Raw genomic sequence first — 15,304 nt, 5'->3', positions numbered from 1 at the left:
GGGCCTCTCGGACTGGAGAAGTCATTAGCAACCTGCCAGAACCGGGTTAACAAAGGCAGGACTACAACTCCCAGCATGCCCCGCCCCAGTGGGGTGACGGCGGGCGGTGGCTGCGCTGCACCCGCCTGGTGGGCGCAGGACCTGGGTCGGCACCGGAGCCTGTCATTCCGGAGGGGGGCGGTGCGGGCGGGCGATGCACCCGGGTCCCCAGCGCACTGGCCGCGCCGGGCTCGCGTCTCCCGCCCCGCGGCCCCGCCCCTTGCCCCACCCCAGCCGGGCGGTTTAGCTGGGGCCGCAGAGCAGCGGCAACATCACTCTCGCCGCGGCTGCTCCGCCCCATCCCCTTCTGTTTTTCTCTCTCATTCTCCGGTGGCGACGGCGGGGAAGGCGGAGGCAGAGGCTGCAGCAGCCGCGCTGGCTGCAATGAATGATCCCCCAGCTGGGGGAGAGGACTCCAGGTGAGCCTCTGCCCTTGGGAGGGCCGGGACCCCCGGCCCCCCAGAACCTGCAGCACCCTTCCCCCCATCCCCCGCCATGGATCTCTAGAGGAGGAGGACGAGAAGACAGCTCTGCCGCCCACCCCCATCCCATTTTCCTCTTCCTTTATCTCATTGTTGCCGTCGCTGTTTACGGCAGCGCTCCCTCTGCCCCAGCATGGGGCGGGCTCTGGGTACTGCCGTTCGGCAGGCGCTGCTCCCGCGGCTGCCCGGCGATTCTGCCTAATTCTCCCTCCGCAGCCGGTGCAGCGAGGACCGGAGAGCGGTGGAGGCCCGGACTGCAGTAGCGGCGGGGCCGGCTCCCAGCATCTCCACCCTAGGAGGCTGCATGCGGATTGAAGAACGGTGACTAGGGGCTGGGTCGGCCCCGCTGATCCCGACCTAGGGAGGACAGCAGGACTCACTAGGCTGCGGAGGGGGTCCGGGGGTGGGGGGTGTGCAGGAAGGACAGAGCAGCAAGATGGCCAGTAAAACCAAGGCCAGCGAGGCCCTGAAGGTGGTGGCCCGGTGCCGCCCCCTCAGCCGGAAGGAGGAGGCTGCTGGTCACGAGCAGATCCTGACCATGGACGTGAAACTAGGCCAGGTGACCCTGCGGAACCCCCGCGCTGCCCTGGGGGAGCTGCCCAAGACCTTCACCTTCGATGCCGTGTATGATGCCAGCTCCAAGCAGGCAGACTTGTATGATGAAACCGTGAGGCCCCTGGTAGACTCGGTGCTTCAAGGTTTCAACGGCACCGTCTTTGCCTATGGACAGACAGGCACGGGCAAGACCTACACCATGCAGGGGACCTGGGTGGAGCCCGAGCTCCGCGGGGTCATCCCCAATGCCTTTGAGCATATCTTCACCCACATCTCGCGCTCCCAGAACCAGCAGTACTTGGTCCGGGCCTCCTACCTGGAGATCTACCAGGAGGAGATTCGAGACCTGCTCTCCAAGGAGCCCGGCAAGAGGCTGGAGCTGAAGGAGAACCCTGAGACAGGCGTCTACATCAAGGACCTGTCCTCCTTCGTCACCAAGAATGTCAAGGAGATAGAGCACGTGATGAACCTGGGGAACCAGACCCGGGCAGTGGGCAGCACACACATGAATGAGGTCAGCTCCCGCTCCCATGCCATCTTCGTCATCACCGTGGAGTGCAGTGAGCGTGGCTCTGACGGCCAGGACCACATCCGTGTGGGCAAGCTCAACCTGGTGGACTTGGCTGGTAGCGAGAGGCAGAACAAAGCAGGCCCCAACACCACTGGAGGGACCGCCACACAGCCCACTGGTGGTGGCGGTGGTGGAGGGGGTGGTGGCAGTGGTGGAGAGAGGCCGAAGGAAGCCTCCAAAATCAACCTGTCGCTGTCCGCCCTGGGCAACGTGATCGCTGCTCTCTCGGGTAACAGGAGCACCCACATCCCCTACCGGGACTCCAAGCTGACCCGGTTGCTCCAGGACTCTCTGGGGGGAAATGCCAAGACCATCATGGTGGCCACCCTGGGGCCAGCCTCTCACAGCTACGACGAGAGCCTCTCCACCCTGCGCTTCGCCAACCGGGCCAAGAACATCAAAAACAAGCCCCGGGTGAACGAGGACCCCAAGGACACACTTCTGCGGGAATTCCAGGAGGAGATCGCCCGCCTGAAGGCCCAGCTGGAGAAGAAGGGGATGCTGGGAAAGCGACTCCGCAGGAAGAGCAGCCGCAGGAAGAAGGCCGTGTCAGCCCCAGCCGGGTACCCGGAGGGACCGGTGATCGAGGCCTGGGTAGCCGAAGAGGAGGATGACAACAACAACAACCACCGCCCGCCCCAGCCCATCCTGGAGACAGCCTTGGACAAGAACATGGAGAACTACCTGCAGGAGCAGAAGGAGCGGCTAGAGGAAGAGAAGGCGGCCATCCAGGACGACCGCAGTCTGGTGAGCGAGGAGAAGCAGAAGTTGCTGGAGGAGAAGGAGAAGATGCTGGAAGACCTGCGGCGGGAGCAGGAAGCCACGGAGCTGCTCGCCGCCAAGTACAAGGTAAGAGTCCCCAAGGGAGCAAGGGCTCTCCAGAGGCCCCCAGAGGGATCTGGGCTGGCAGGCTTTGCTTTGAGGATCTGCGGTCTGGCCTGAAGCAAGGTGTCCTGCCCTTCTGCCAAGTGCTACCCTGGAGAAGCCAGGCAAATTTCTGCGGCTCTGGGCTGCCAGGCAGAGGTGCTGAGGAGAACCTAAAAGGAAACACAGACTCACACACAGAGCAAAAGCAGGCAGGCAACCTCTCAAGCCAGTGAGCTTGGGCTGGCCTGACCTGCGGCCTGGCAGTCTCTGCTGATGGCCCCCAGAACCGGTCAGGTCCATGGAGAGCCAGGCAGGCGTTGAGCCTCATTTAGGTGTGGGTTCTCACTCTTGCTTAGCTGCCTCCCTTGTGATGGCCTCCCTTTGCAGCACCATCAGACCTCACGCTGCTTTAATACCTGACATTTGGATAACACTTCACAGTTTCCATAACTGTGTACGTGCTCTCATTTGATCCTTATGGTAGCTATCCGGGGTCCTGGTTGTTAAATCCCTATATTTACAGATGAGGGGCTAAGGCTCAGAAAAGTGACATGAGGTTCCATCCTACAAAGTAGCAGAGCCAAGCTGGAACCAGTGGCCCTTGGGCCCTTTCAATTCTTGAATGGCAAGGTGGGACTATGAATGGGTCCTGCTCCCTGTGAAGGCAGTCCAGCAGTCCACAGGGCCTATTGCTTGGAAGTTTAGGGAGGAGATCATGCTGAGGGTAGGAGAGCACCTCCGGCTCTACACTGGAAACCTGGAGTCTAGGGCTAGATGTACTGTAGCTCATTGAGTGACCCTGTGTTTATTGTGTCTTCCTTTCCTCAACCCTCAGTTTCCCTTTTTGTAAAATAGAGGTTGGCCTGGGTGATCTCTGAGGTTCTTCTAATCTGAGCAGCAAACCAGCTAGCTCCTAGTAAGACCCAATTCCCCATTACCCTGAGAGACCTCAGGGCCTCAGCATTCCCGCAGCCCCAGGGACACCTCCAAGCCCCAGTGGAGCTAAGCTGCAGAGGTCCCCCTGCCTGGCTGGCCACTGACCTGTTAAATTTTGTTGTCACAGATGCCAGGAGTCCCTGTCCCAGGCGTTTCCAGGTCCATAGAGTCCTTAACTGTGGATTGGAGGAAGGGTGCAGGGAACCATGAGCTGGTGTCTTGCTGGGGAGAGCAAAACACTATCGTTTCTTAGTCCCTCTCAGGAGTGTGGGCTGGGGCTCAGGGAAGCACCGCCTGGGAGGGAGCATGGCAGCAGCTGGAGGAGGGACAGTTGAGCTGCACACCATTGTCTGTGTTATGAGAATGTGCTGCTGCGCCGGGGGGGTTCTGGCCTTGCTTCTTTAATATTTAATTCACCACCAGGAGCTCAGCAAGGGTTATGCTGAGCCGCTTCCTCAAAGAAAGGATCAGGGGCCTGGCACATTTGGGGCCCTCCTGGAAGAAGCAGGATGTGAAAGGCAGGACAGTTAGACTCAGCTCTTCCAGGAGAAAGGAAATCTGGGCAGTCTAGTGCTTTCCACCGGGAAATCTTACAGGGGTGGTGTGTCATCAGTTTCATCACCAAGAGCCTCACCACTACCCATTGCTCTCCACCTCCACCCATCCTTAAAGCTAGGGGGCAAAAGAGGCTAAAAGGGTGCTCTTTGCCCCCGAAGACATGGGTAGAAGGGATAGAGCGAAGGATCCACTGGAATCCTTTCCACTGGGAACAATGGATCTCCCACTGCTGCCTACTCCCTGGCTCCCTCCATAAGATTCTTGGAGCACAGATAATGGGGCAGTCAGGAGATCAGTGGCCAGTGGCAGAATTCTTGCAGTAGAGGCATAGCCCACTGAATCTCCCTTCTTACAACTGCCAGAGGCCTTGGGAAACTGAGGCCCAGACTCACCTAGGGCCACACAGGTGAGTTAAGGAGAGCCAGACTCTACACTTGGTCTAGCTTCTTTCTGTTACACTAGAGTCCTGCTGTTGTTACCTTGCTACTTGATAATCAGAGTAATTCATTTTTATGTAACTCTTATATTTTGATCTCATGGCATCCTCGAAGCTATCTCCAGAGGTGAATATTTCTATTTTCATTTGACAGTGATGAAAGCCAAGGCTGCTGACAGTCTCAGTGACCTGGATTGATAGGTGGCAAAGTCAGGACTGGAACCCAGGTCTATGCTGTGCTGTTTCCAAGTCTTCACAAATCCCTCCATGTGTGCTGTCTGTGTGACTCGTGACGAAGGCCTTTGCCTCTCTAGGCCTTGGGTTTCCATTTGCCTAATGAGGGGAAGTCTGACGCAGCTCCTTGGGGACTGGGTGACATGGTCATTATGTGCCAGGCTTTCGGATATAAGCAAAGGGGGAGGGGCGTCTGGGAAATTCCAGGAGAGGAATGATTCCACATCCTGTGACTTCTTGTCACACCCAGCCCAGGACCAACAGCAGCCAGCAAGCCCAGAACAGAGCCTGGACAGAGGACCCCAGGCTCCCTAAGGCACTGCTGGTTCAGACTTGGTTGTTTGGAGGATGGAGGAAACAATTTGAGGGCCCTTGAGGGACCCACTGGGTAATGAGGGGAGGAGCATGGCAGAGGTCCTCCCAGGCCTGCCTGGTTCACAGGGTTGTGCTGAAGATGAAGTGAGATCATTAGTGTGAGGGCATTTGAAATAAATGGAGGGCACTAACAGCCACTGGGTGGCTTCTGTCTGCCAAGCAGGGGTCCAGTGATCTCCAGGACTGACATCTTTATTTCTGGCTTAAGGTTTTCTTTCCCCTGCCATTTCAGCTGCCTTGCCTGCAGCTGTGGGAGCAGAGCCAGGCGAGAAGGATCTAGGAGCCCTCCGAAGGCAGGAGCTCAGATCCCTCCTGGAAATGAGTTTCTGCTCCCCATGTTCGACTCACTCCAGCTCCCGCTTTCTGAGATATGACATCAGCTCCCCTTCTCATCCCCCCCTCCCCAATTCCCTTCTTCCAGTTCACACTGCCGCTGGGGGCAGTTGAGCAGTAGCTGACGCGACCCAGTGCCCTCATTCATTCTCTCTGACTCATCTTACAGTCTGTCTCACCCGTTTTTCCTGCCCACCACCTCTGGGGTCCCCATTCCCTTTGTTCTCCCCTCACTGTGTACAAACACAGTGCCTATCTCCTAGGAGTCTCCTTTCATCTCCTCTCATATTTACCTTGAGCCTTAGGGGGTTCAAGATGTGCAAACGTGTGAGGGTTGGTGATTGTCATCAGTGCCCTGTTTCTGGGTAGTCATTAGCCATCCACACTTCCACCGTGTCTCTGGGGGGCTTGAGCGCGTACCAGACCCGAGAGGTAGGGGGAGTTGGTCAAGCCACAGGCCAGACCCACGACTGAGGTTACGGCTCTGCACAACAGCAATTCCAGTGTCTGCACAGTGCAGTCTCACTACCTTGAGAATATGCAATGTGTGTGGGTGGATCGAGAGAAAGCCCACTTTCATTGTGCAAGGAACATGTTTTAATAACTGTTTTCATTTTGAGCTTAATTTTTTGAGGGCTTGGACTAGATGATTTCTAAAGCTTTGGTTCTAGATCTTTAGAGGGAAAGAAGGGTGTGTAGGGGAGGCAAGGGCTGCAGATGATACAAAATGCAGGCTCGAAATGAAGAGAGGACTGGAAGAGGTAGAAACAACACACTGCTTGTTGATCCCCACGTAAGTAGGTCTGGAGGGGGTGGAGGGAGGGGGCTGCTTGGCTAGAGCCCAACTCTCTCTGTAGTGGGTATGGGAAAGAGACCCTGCAGAAGCCGCCCCTGAAGCCAGAGGGATGAGGTCACTACAGAGAGTACAGGCTGCTTGAATTTTCATTGTCTCTCTGTCAGTCCCTCTTCTTCCTCCCACTTCTCAGCATTGGGGTTCACCATAAACAGTTTTGCAAGAGAAGGAGTCTGACGCTCGAGAAACAACAGTAATAGCAAGAATCATGCCATTTACGTAGCGCTTGTCATGTGCCAAGCCCTGTACCATATATTGTATCCAGATTATCTCATGTAATCCTCACAGACACCTTCCAAGAAGGTGTTATTACTGTTTCCATTTTATACTTGAGACAACCCAGATTTTGTGACTTGCCCAAGGCCTCGTGGTATGTATATGGCAAATCTAATTAGGTCCAGGTCCGTTTGACACAAACTCTGATCCTCTCTTGTGCTTAAAGAATTATGAATACCGGGACTGGTTGCCGGGGAGGTAGTGAAAAATGACAGCAGTGAGTGTAAATGTGTTGAATTTGAGGTAACAGAGTCCAGTGAAAAGCGGGAGATGGAGAGGGGGAGATTTGTTTTTTTTTTTAATGGTTTTTTTGTTATGGATCATTTTTTTAAAGTCTTCATTGAATTTTTTTTTACAATATTGCTTCTGTTTAATGTTTTGGTTTTTTGGCCACAAGGCATATGGGAAACCTAGCTCCCGGACCAGGAATCAAACCCACACTCGCTGCATTGAAAGGCGGAGTCTTAACTACTGGACCGCCAGGGAGGTCCCAACAGGGGAGTTTAAAAACAAGTACAGGACTGGAAATGGAGTTGAGGGGTCATCTGTAGAAGAGGGCTCAAATGAGACCCTTGGCCCTCTGTTCTTGACCCTCCTTCCCTTAATGTAAGTGACTCGCAAATCAAGATCTCCTGTCTGGGTCTTTGCTGACCTTTTTTTGTAGAATGCTGCATTCAGAGGTGATGTCAGAGTCAGGCAGGCCTGATTTACCAGTTCTGAGACCTCAGTTTCCTCATCTATAAAGTGGGATAATAATAGTACCTATGTCATAGTGCTCTTGAGAAGGTGACAGTCAACATTAAAGCATTTTGCACAATTCCTAGCATGTAGGCGTTCATAAATAATAACTTCATTACTGTTATCTTCAGTTATCTAATGGATGTCGTCACTTGGCCATCTTTCTGCTATGTTAAACACAGCACATTTTGGTTTGGCATTCAAGACCTACCAGAGCCTGGTTATCTCTCTCCAATGTCACCTACCTAAGAAAGTGATAGGAGAACTTAACAGCCAACTCCTCTACCCCATACTTTAAACTTAGGATATTTCTCACTGCCCTTCTGCTGATTGTACTGTTTTTATATCACAGGTTGTCCTAGTAACCAGGGAGTGAGAATTATGGCAGCAGGTTAAACTCAATGTGAAGAGCTTCTTGATAGTTAGGATTGATCTGCTTCAAGAGATAATGTCTCCAATCCCTGGAAGTGTCCAAGGAGAAGCTGAACATCATAGTTGCTCTAAAGGGATTCAAAAGCCAGAAAAGTCATTGAACTAGGTGATCTTTGAAGTTCCCTCCTCTTCAAAGTCCTTTATTGTTAAAAGTAGCATTTTTTTAAGCAAAATATAGAGTGTTCAGTTCATCTTTTTGAAAATTAAGGTGATAAGATTTAAATGTTAATGTATGAATTCAACCAATAATGGAAGATATTTTCAGCTTTCTATCATGACTGGTTAGAGAAAGACAATGAGAAGAAAAAAATGGGAGGAAAGACAGGAAAGAAATAGAGAGGAAAGACAAATGGAGTCAGAGCTGGGGAGACAGATGGAGAGAGAGAGAGAGTGGGTGAAGAGATGGACAACAGAATTTCTGGGGAGGAGAAAGCCCAATTGGGAGAGAAAGTGCTTTAGAGGAGAGCATGAAGTAGTATTGTTCCACTGGTATGATCTTGAGGTTAGTCTCCAAACAGGGGTGTGTCCAGTCTCTAAAGAATCCCCAGTAATCCAGGGAGCACCTATGTTCCCAAAGCTGGTCTGGTTCCTTCCCCATGTCCCCAGGGACACTAGCCCCATGCCAGACCCTCTGAGATTTATAGGGCCAGGAGATCAGGGAACTGTGTACACTGCCCTCCCCACCCCCCACCACTGCCACCACCCATTCCAGCTGAGTCCTCTGTGATCCTTGAGAGAAGCAAGTAACCAGAGCTCCAGGCTGGGTCTGGCATCTAGGTCAGAGTCCATGGCTTCTTGGCACCACTGAGAGCAGTGACTTACATTCCTTCCTGTCCCTGGCGGTGTGATCAGTTAACAGAATTGCCGTGAGCTGGGAGCATTTTGTAATATAAAGATCTGACCTGCAGGAAGTATGTAAGACATTGCCATCAGAGGTTCTGTGATTCAAGTTATGTTGGGACTCAGCAGGCCTTTTGGTCCAGTCTTAGGTTTCTCTTTCTGTGTGTTGGCTAGAGGAGTGTATTATCATATTGCCCTTAGTCATCTCCAGCCCCCAGACAGCACAAGATTGGATGAAGTGGCTATGATAATGTTCTTATTGTGCTTTGAGGACTAGGAGGAAGGGCCTGGAATTCAGCAGGAGAAGGGCACGCCCTCCCATCTGTGCCCTGCCAGTCTGCTGCCCCTGGCCAGTCTGGGGGCACTTCTGGGGCTGACTGGGCCTGAGAGCTGCTGAATCAGGTAGCCTAGTAGGTAAGAAATGGTCTCACTTCCACCCAGTCTAACCCTTCAGCCACGACAAGTCTGCGTAAGGTGGATTCCAGTGCTCTGAGCTTGTAGGGTCCCTGCACTGGGGGGTTGGTGTATATCTAGAATTTTGAATATCCTGAGAAATTCCTGGGCATTAAATCCTGGTCAGATTCAAGACTTACTTTCTAGTCGTCTCCCTTTGCTCTCAGATATACTTGGCTTCCCTTGTAGCTCAGTCGGTAAAGAATCTGCCTGCAGTGCAGGAGACCGGGTTCAATCCCTGGGTTGGGAAGATCCCCTGCAGAAGGAAATGGCAACCCACTCCAGTATCCTTGCCTGGAAAATCCCATGGACAGAGGAACCTGGTGGATTGCAGTCCATGGGGTCGCAAAGAGTTGGGCACAACTGAGCGATTAACACACACACATACTCAACTGAGGGGTACCAGGCCTTGGGCTGAACTGTGTCTGTAGTGGCAAGGAATGGACCTGCAGGCTTTCTCTTTCTTCAAGTGAGCCAGCAGAATAATAACAACAATTGGAATAATAACAGTAGCCACCATTTCTTTAGTGCATGCTTAATGTCAAGTATGGGCTCCCTGGGTGGCTCAGTGGTAAAGAATCCACCTACAAATGTGGAAACACAGGAGACATGGGTTCGATCCCTAAGTCAGGAAGATCCCCTGGAGAAGGAAATGGCAACCCAGTTCAGTATTCTTGCCTGGAAAATTCCATGGACAGAAGAGCCAGGCAGGCTGCAGTCCGTGGGGTCTCAAAGAGTCAATCATGACTGAGCATGCGTGCACAATGTCTAGTACTCACTGTATTCTCGAGTTGTTTTATTTAGTCCTCACAATAGCACCATGAAATAGTAGTGTTTTAATCTCCACGTGACACATGAGGATACTAAGGCACAGTAATGAAGGAACAATCTGAGGTCACATGCTTATGAATGTTAGCCAGGAATATGAACCGGTATCTGCTTGATTCCAAAGCCCACGATCTTCCCTCCACCCTGTATCACCAGCTCAGAAAGGGGGGTTCATGCCAGATCCCTGGCTAATAGACCCCAGTGGGAGCTCTTGTCTGCTGAGATGCTTAACTCATCTCTGTCCTTACACATGATGCAAACCCCAGCCTCAGACCTCCGTCTGGGGCTGTTCATTCATATAATCAACAAATCTTGAACACTATGGCCAAGAATATAAATCAATAGGTAGGGTTAACTTTGTCTTTAAATTGTTTAAATTTCTGGAGTGAATCACAGGAACTCACTAATAATGGTTATCTCTAGGGATTTTATTAATAATAGGAAGGAGGCTTTTTTCACTTTTTTTTTTTTTTTTAATTTTAACAGCAAGCATATAGGGCTTCCCTTGTGGCTCAGTTGGTAAAGAATCCTCCTACAATGCAGGAGACCCTAGTTCAATTCCTAGGTCAGGAAGATCTGCTGAAGAAGGGATAGGCTACCTACTCCAGTATTCTTGGGCTTCCCTTGTGGCTTAGCTGGTAAAGAACCTGCATGCAGTGTGAGAGACCTGGGTTTGATCCCTGAGTTAGGAAGATCCCCTGGAGAAGGGAAAGGCTACCCACTCCAGTATTCTTGCCTGGAGAACTCCATGGACTGTGTAGTCCATGGGCTCATAAAGAGTCGAGTGAGCGACTTTCACTATATTACTTTGTTAAAAACAAATCTAGAATTTTTAAGGGAGAAAAATATGTCAAAGAAATGTGTTAACACATGGTTGGAAGATTGGCTTAAATGAATAATTGAGGGAGACCCAGGGTCAAGAATAATTCTTAATGGTACTCAGTTTTTGGTAATCCTGTGACTTGGACAAGTCAGTTCCCCTTCTGGTTCTATAAGAAATGATCAATCAATGATTCCTTGCTTTCTGCACTATTTGCTGATTCACGGTGGAAGCAGCAGGTCAGATGCCCAGGTTTAGAGACCAGCCTGGATGAGGAACAGTAAGGGCTGGAAAGGAATGACCAAGCATTGCCTGGAAGCTGGAGGCTGAATGACCCAGGGTCTGTAAACTATGGAGTCTACACTTTATGCATCCTTAGGTCTCATCCAGTTCTGACATTATATTAATAGCGTTCTTTTGTCTGGCTGGGTTTTTTTTCCCCAGTGTTGGAGAGAAACCCTTTAGGACAATGCAAATAAGTGAACGAAGTAGAGGAGAAAGACAAAGTTAAGGATCAGATCTGAAGTGATCATGCTTTTCCTACTCAAGCAGATGAGCTGATTTTTTTCTTCATGTTTTTCTCCAAGGTGGACTGAAGCGTTTCTGGGCATTCGTATCTTGTCCAGTGCAAGACTGGAAGTGGAATCCAGCTCATCTCATTCTCTGGCCAATATGTTTCCTGATCTCTAATAGTCCCTTCTTTTTTTGGCTGCACTGGGTGTTCATTGCATGAGGGCTTTCTCCAGTTGCAGTGAGCAAAGGCTACTCTTTGTTGCGGTGTGAGGGCTTCTCATGGAGATGGCTTCTCTTGTTATGAAGCAAGGGCTCTAGGCCCATGGGCTTCAGTAGCTGTGGTGCTCAGGCTTAGTTGCTCTACAACATATGGAATCTTCCTGGACCAGGGATTGAACCCATGTCCCCTGCATTAGCAAGTAGATTCTTACCCACTGTACCACTAGGAAAGTCCTAATTTTTTCTTCTTTTGGATGAGAAAATTATTAGCATGTAGTGTTTTGAGGCATCCAAGGAAACCCAAGGCAGGAACTCAAACTCAGTTTCCTGATTTATGTTCCTGAGGGCAGAGAATCACTGAAAATAGCATTCTTCTTCCCCTCGCCATTGTTTCTTTCATTTCTTTTTCCCTTGCTGCTGGTTCCTCAAGATCTATAACCAGAGGCCACAAAAGGAGAAACAGGTTTGTGACTGTAGGCGTGGCTGTATTCCCTAAGAGGTGGGACCCAGGATTGCTGCACTGGTTGTTTGTTCTGTGTGATGAGTGGTGGATAGGTGTCAGGTACTGCAACAGGAAGTAACCTCTGACATTTGATTGTACATTGTCATTTACTAGGCATTTCTTCACCTGTTATCCAGCTCACCATTCTTACCAAAGCCTGCAAGGTTAGTGAATATTTGCCCCATTTTACAGATGAGAAAAACAGAACTCCAAGAGCTAATGCCCTAGATTTCTTAGCAAATAGGATGGCAGAGTGTGTGCCAGGATTCATGTTCTCTGATTGACAGGCCTGGTGCTCTTTGTTTCTTTCCACTATGGAACTTGTGAGGTGGCCCTTCCTGTGAGCATTTGGGCTTCACCCTCTCTCAGGGACCCTAGTGATACTGATGCCCTCCCCACAAGCACACACTTAAGAGCCCTATCCCACTCATCTCAGAGGCCCCCATAAGAACCTCACACAGGCAGAAGCATCTTTAGCAGAACCCCGCCTGTTTCATCTGGAAGAGAAAGAAATGGTGCCCTGAGCTTTCCTGATGATTCCTGAGTTGGCAAAGGTGCAAAGACCAAATGCTACTTTCCCCCAAGGCACTTTCCTGCCCAAATCCAGGAGAAAACTATGGCACAAGGACTTGGAATCAGGAGGCTGGTGTTTAAATACTACTGCCACTTACTGTCTCTATAACCGTAATCTAGTCACCTCACCTGTCTGAGGATGGGATCATATTCATTATCTCGTGAAGTTCTTGTGATGATTAAATAGGATGATAAATGCAAAAAGGACCCAACCCAGGCATATGGCAAATGGCAGCCAGGATTCCTGTCTCTTGCAGAATGTCATAGGTTAGCTGGCAGTCACAAGGCAGAGCCTGTTTGGCTTCTCTGTAAAATCATACTTGATGGTATCTCCTCAGAGGGTGGCTGGCTGCGCCTGGCTGTCTCCTTGCTGGTTTTCCAGACCAGCGTTTAATGAGCACTGGGCCTCCTTTCTACTCCTGATTTTGCACTTCAGTTGCTCCTGGGATGGGAAGAGGGCAGCTTCTGAATATCCCAGGCTGTATCTGCAGGCTGGCCTGGTCCCTGTGGTGATCTTTGCTATTAACTGGGAGAATTTTGCAGGAACTAATAATGCCGTGGCCGGGGATTTGTTATGTAAGTGAGTATTGAAACACTCCAGTCAGTAACATTTGGGTAACAAAAAACGTGTTACTATGTCTCCGGTCAGTAAGTTGCTAATTGTCACAGCAGCTGACCTGCCTCTAATACCCTAAGCAAAGGCCCTAATCAAATTGGGAAATTATTTGGAAAGTGTGTAGTCAGTATAGGAACGGATACACGTGCATGTGTGTGCTCAGTCACTTCAGTCCTGTCCCACTCTTTGCAACACCATGGACTGCGGCCCACCAGGCTCCTCTGTCCATGGGGTTATCCTGGCAAGAATACTGGAGTGGGTTGCCATATCCTCCTCCAGGGCATCTTCCCGTCCTAGGGATTGAACCCGCGGCTCCTGCATTGGCAGGCAGATTCTTTTATCACTAGCACCACCTGGGAAGCCTCAACAGATACACATACTGACTCCTTAATTATGAGTTCTAGACTTAGAAGTCTTCATCTCTGGGCCTCAGTTTCCTCTTCTGTGAAGCACAGGGCATTGGGGTTGATGATTCCCTGAGGTCACCTTAATTGTCTGGTGATTTGTTTCCCTCTCACAAGAGTCAGACCATGTCCTTGCAACTCCCTGCCCTGTTTTCCGCCCCCACAGCCTCTGCTGGCCTTTTAGTTACACTGGACATATTCAGAACCAGTAGAACCAAACCCAGCCCTGTCTACAGGCTCCACCCACCTGGACTCTTTTTTCCCTGAGAAATCGCAAAGGCAGCATTAACTGGGGCAGCTAAGAGCTCTGGGGAACTTTTCCTGGGAACTGGAAACCCCATATTCTGCTTTGTACCCTTCCAGCCTGAAGTGGGCTTAGGGATTTGAGACATCCTTGTCCCCTGCCCTCCTTAGGTGATAAAGGCAGAGATCTCTGAGGAAAAGGAGGAGATGGTTACTGGTATCCTCAGAAAAATGAGAAAAGCAAAGAAGAAAAAAACCACCACAAAACTGTTTCGAAGCAAAGAACCAAAGTCACGTATGACATGTCTCAGAGCATGGGGGTGATGCAGGCAGCGATGGACTGAGGCTGGGGAGAAGAGGGAGCTCAGACTCTGCACCTGGATTGGGGCCCACCCCCAGGTTTTTGTGCCAGGACCAGCCCCCTTTTCTAGCACAAGACAAGTTCTATCAGGCTGGCTTGAGTGACAGTGTAGGCTGGGCCAGTGGACAAGACTTGGCAAGAAACCAATAAGGCACATTTGGCTGTCATTCAGACCATGTCTGTGCTGGGTCCTGGCGGGTCAGGCAGAGACGTGTAGGAGCAGTGGACAAATGGAATGGGGTGATACGGGCAGTCAGGCATCTCCCAGAAATTCTCTGCCTGGAGCCCAGGCCCTGGCCAGAAGGAAAAGCCCTGAAACAGAGTTCCAAGGAGGAGGCCTAACACGAAGTCAAATGAGCAAGAACCAAGACAGAAACCAATCCTGGGCACGATGGCATGAGGGTGGCAGTGGGAGGAGCCTTGGGACTTGGCGGCCCTGGTAGCCTTGACTGATGCATCAGATTCCAGGCCTGATGGGCAGCGTAAAGTCTGCCTGTGTCCAACTTCTTGAGCTGGGTGTGGATAGCCAGAGAAGGTGGGGGCTGAATAAACAAAGAATTGTTTTAAGTCACGTCCATCTCCTCACTTTAAAATCACCAAAACACAAAAAAGCAAGCATAAAAGCGCATGTTGGAAGAGGGGAGAGCAAACCTTGCAAGCCTACCACAGAGCTACAGAGAATATAAATAGGAGACTCAATTTTATATCTATTATTAAGCCAAATTTAAAATCATGATAATACTTCATGACGATGAATAAAAGCGGTTCCGTTATTTATTGCCGCCAGTGGTTTTAAGTGGTAAAACTGTTAGAAAAGTAACTTGACAGTATGTTCTAAGATATACAAAATGTTTATAACTTTTTGTCCACTTCTGTAATTTCCTTCTAAGAAAATCATCTAAAAGATGAAAAATTGGGAATTTTCTGGCAGTCCAGTGGTTAGGACTCCATGCTCTCACTGCTGTGACCCAGGTTCAACCCCTGGTCCGGGAACTAAAAGCCTATAAGCCGAGCAGCATGTCCAAAAAAATTATATGCATAAGAGTGTTTATTGTAAACATTAACCAGGCAAACAAAATTTCTTATAATGGGGTTTATATTATAAATTATCCACTCTAAATATTATGACTCCTCTGTCCATGGAATTCTCTAGGCAAGAATACTGGAGTAGGTAGCCATTCCCTTTATCAGGGGATCTTTCTGATCCAGGTATTGAACCCGAATCTCCTGCATTGCAGGCGAATTCT

At 50.4% G+C, this 15,304-nt stretch overlaps 1 protein-coding gene across 1 annotated transcript in view; it reads left to right on the top strand.

The window, feature by feature from the left end:
* The first annotated feature begins 957 nt into the window (after positions 1 to 957).
* Positions 958 to 15,304, top strand: part of KIF3C (kinesin family member 3C) — a 32,912-nt gene continuing 18,565 nt past the window's right edge. Inside the window, exon 1 of the mRNA XM_068974926.1 lies at positions 958 to 2,496. Within this exon, the coding sequence (XP_068831027.1) occupies positions 958 to 2,496 (1,539 nt within the window). The remainder of the gene's footprint in view (positions 2,497 to 15,304) is intronic.

This window comes from Capricornis sumatraensis, chromosome 1 (genome assembly GCF_032405125.1).
Source record: "Capricornis sumatraensis isolate serow.1 chromosome 1, serow.2, whole genome shotgun sequence".
Lineage (NCBI taxonomy): Eukaryota > Metazoa > Chordata > Mammalia > Artiodactyla > Bovidae > Capricornis > Capricornis sumatraensis.
The sequence above is the reverse complement of the archived record's forward strand: the minus strand, read 5'-3'. Positions and strand labels throughout refer to the sequence as shown.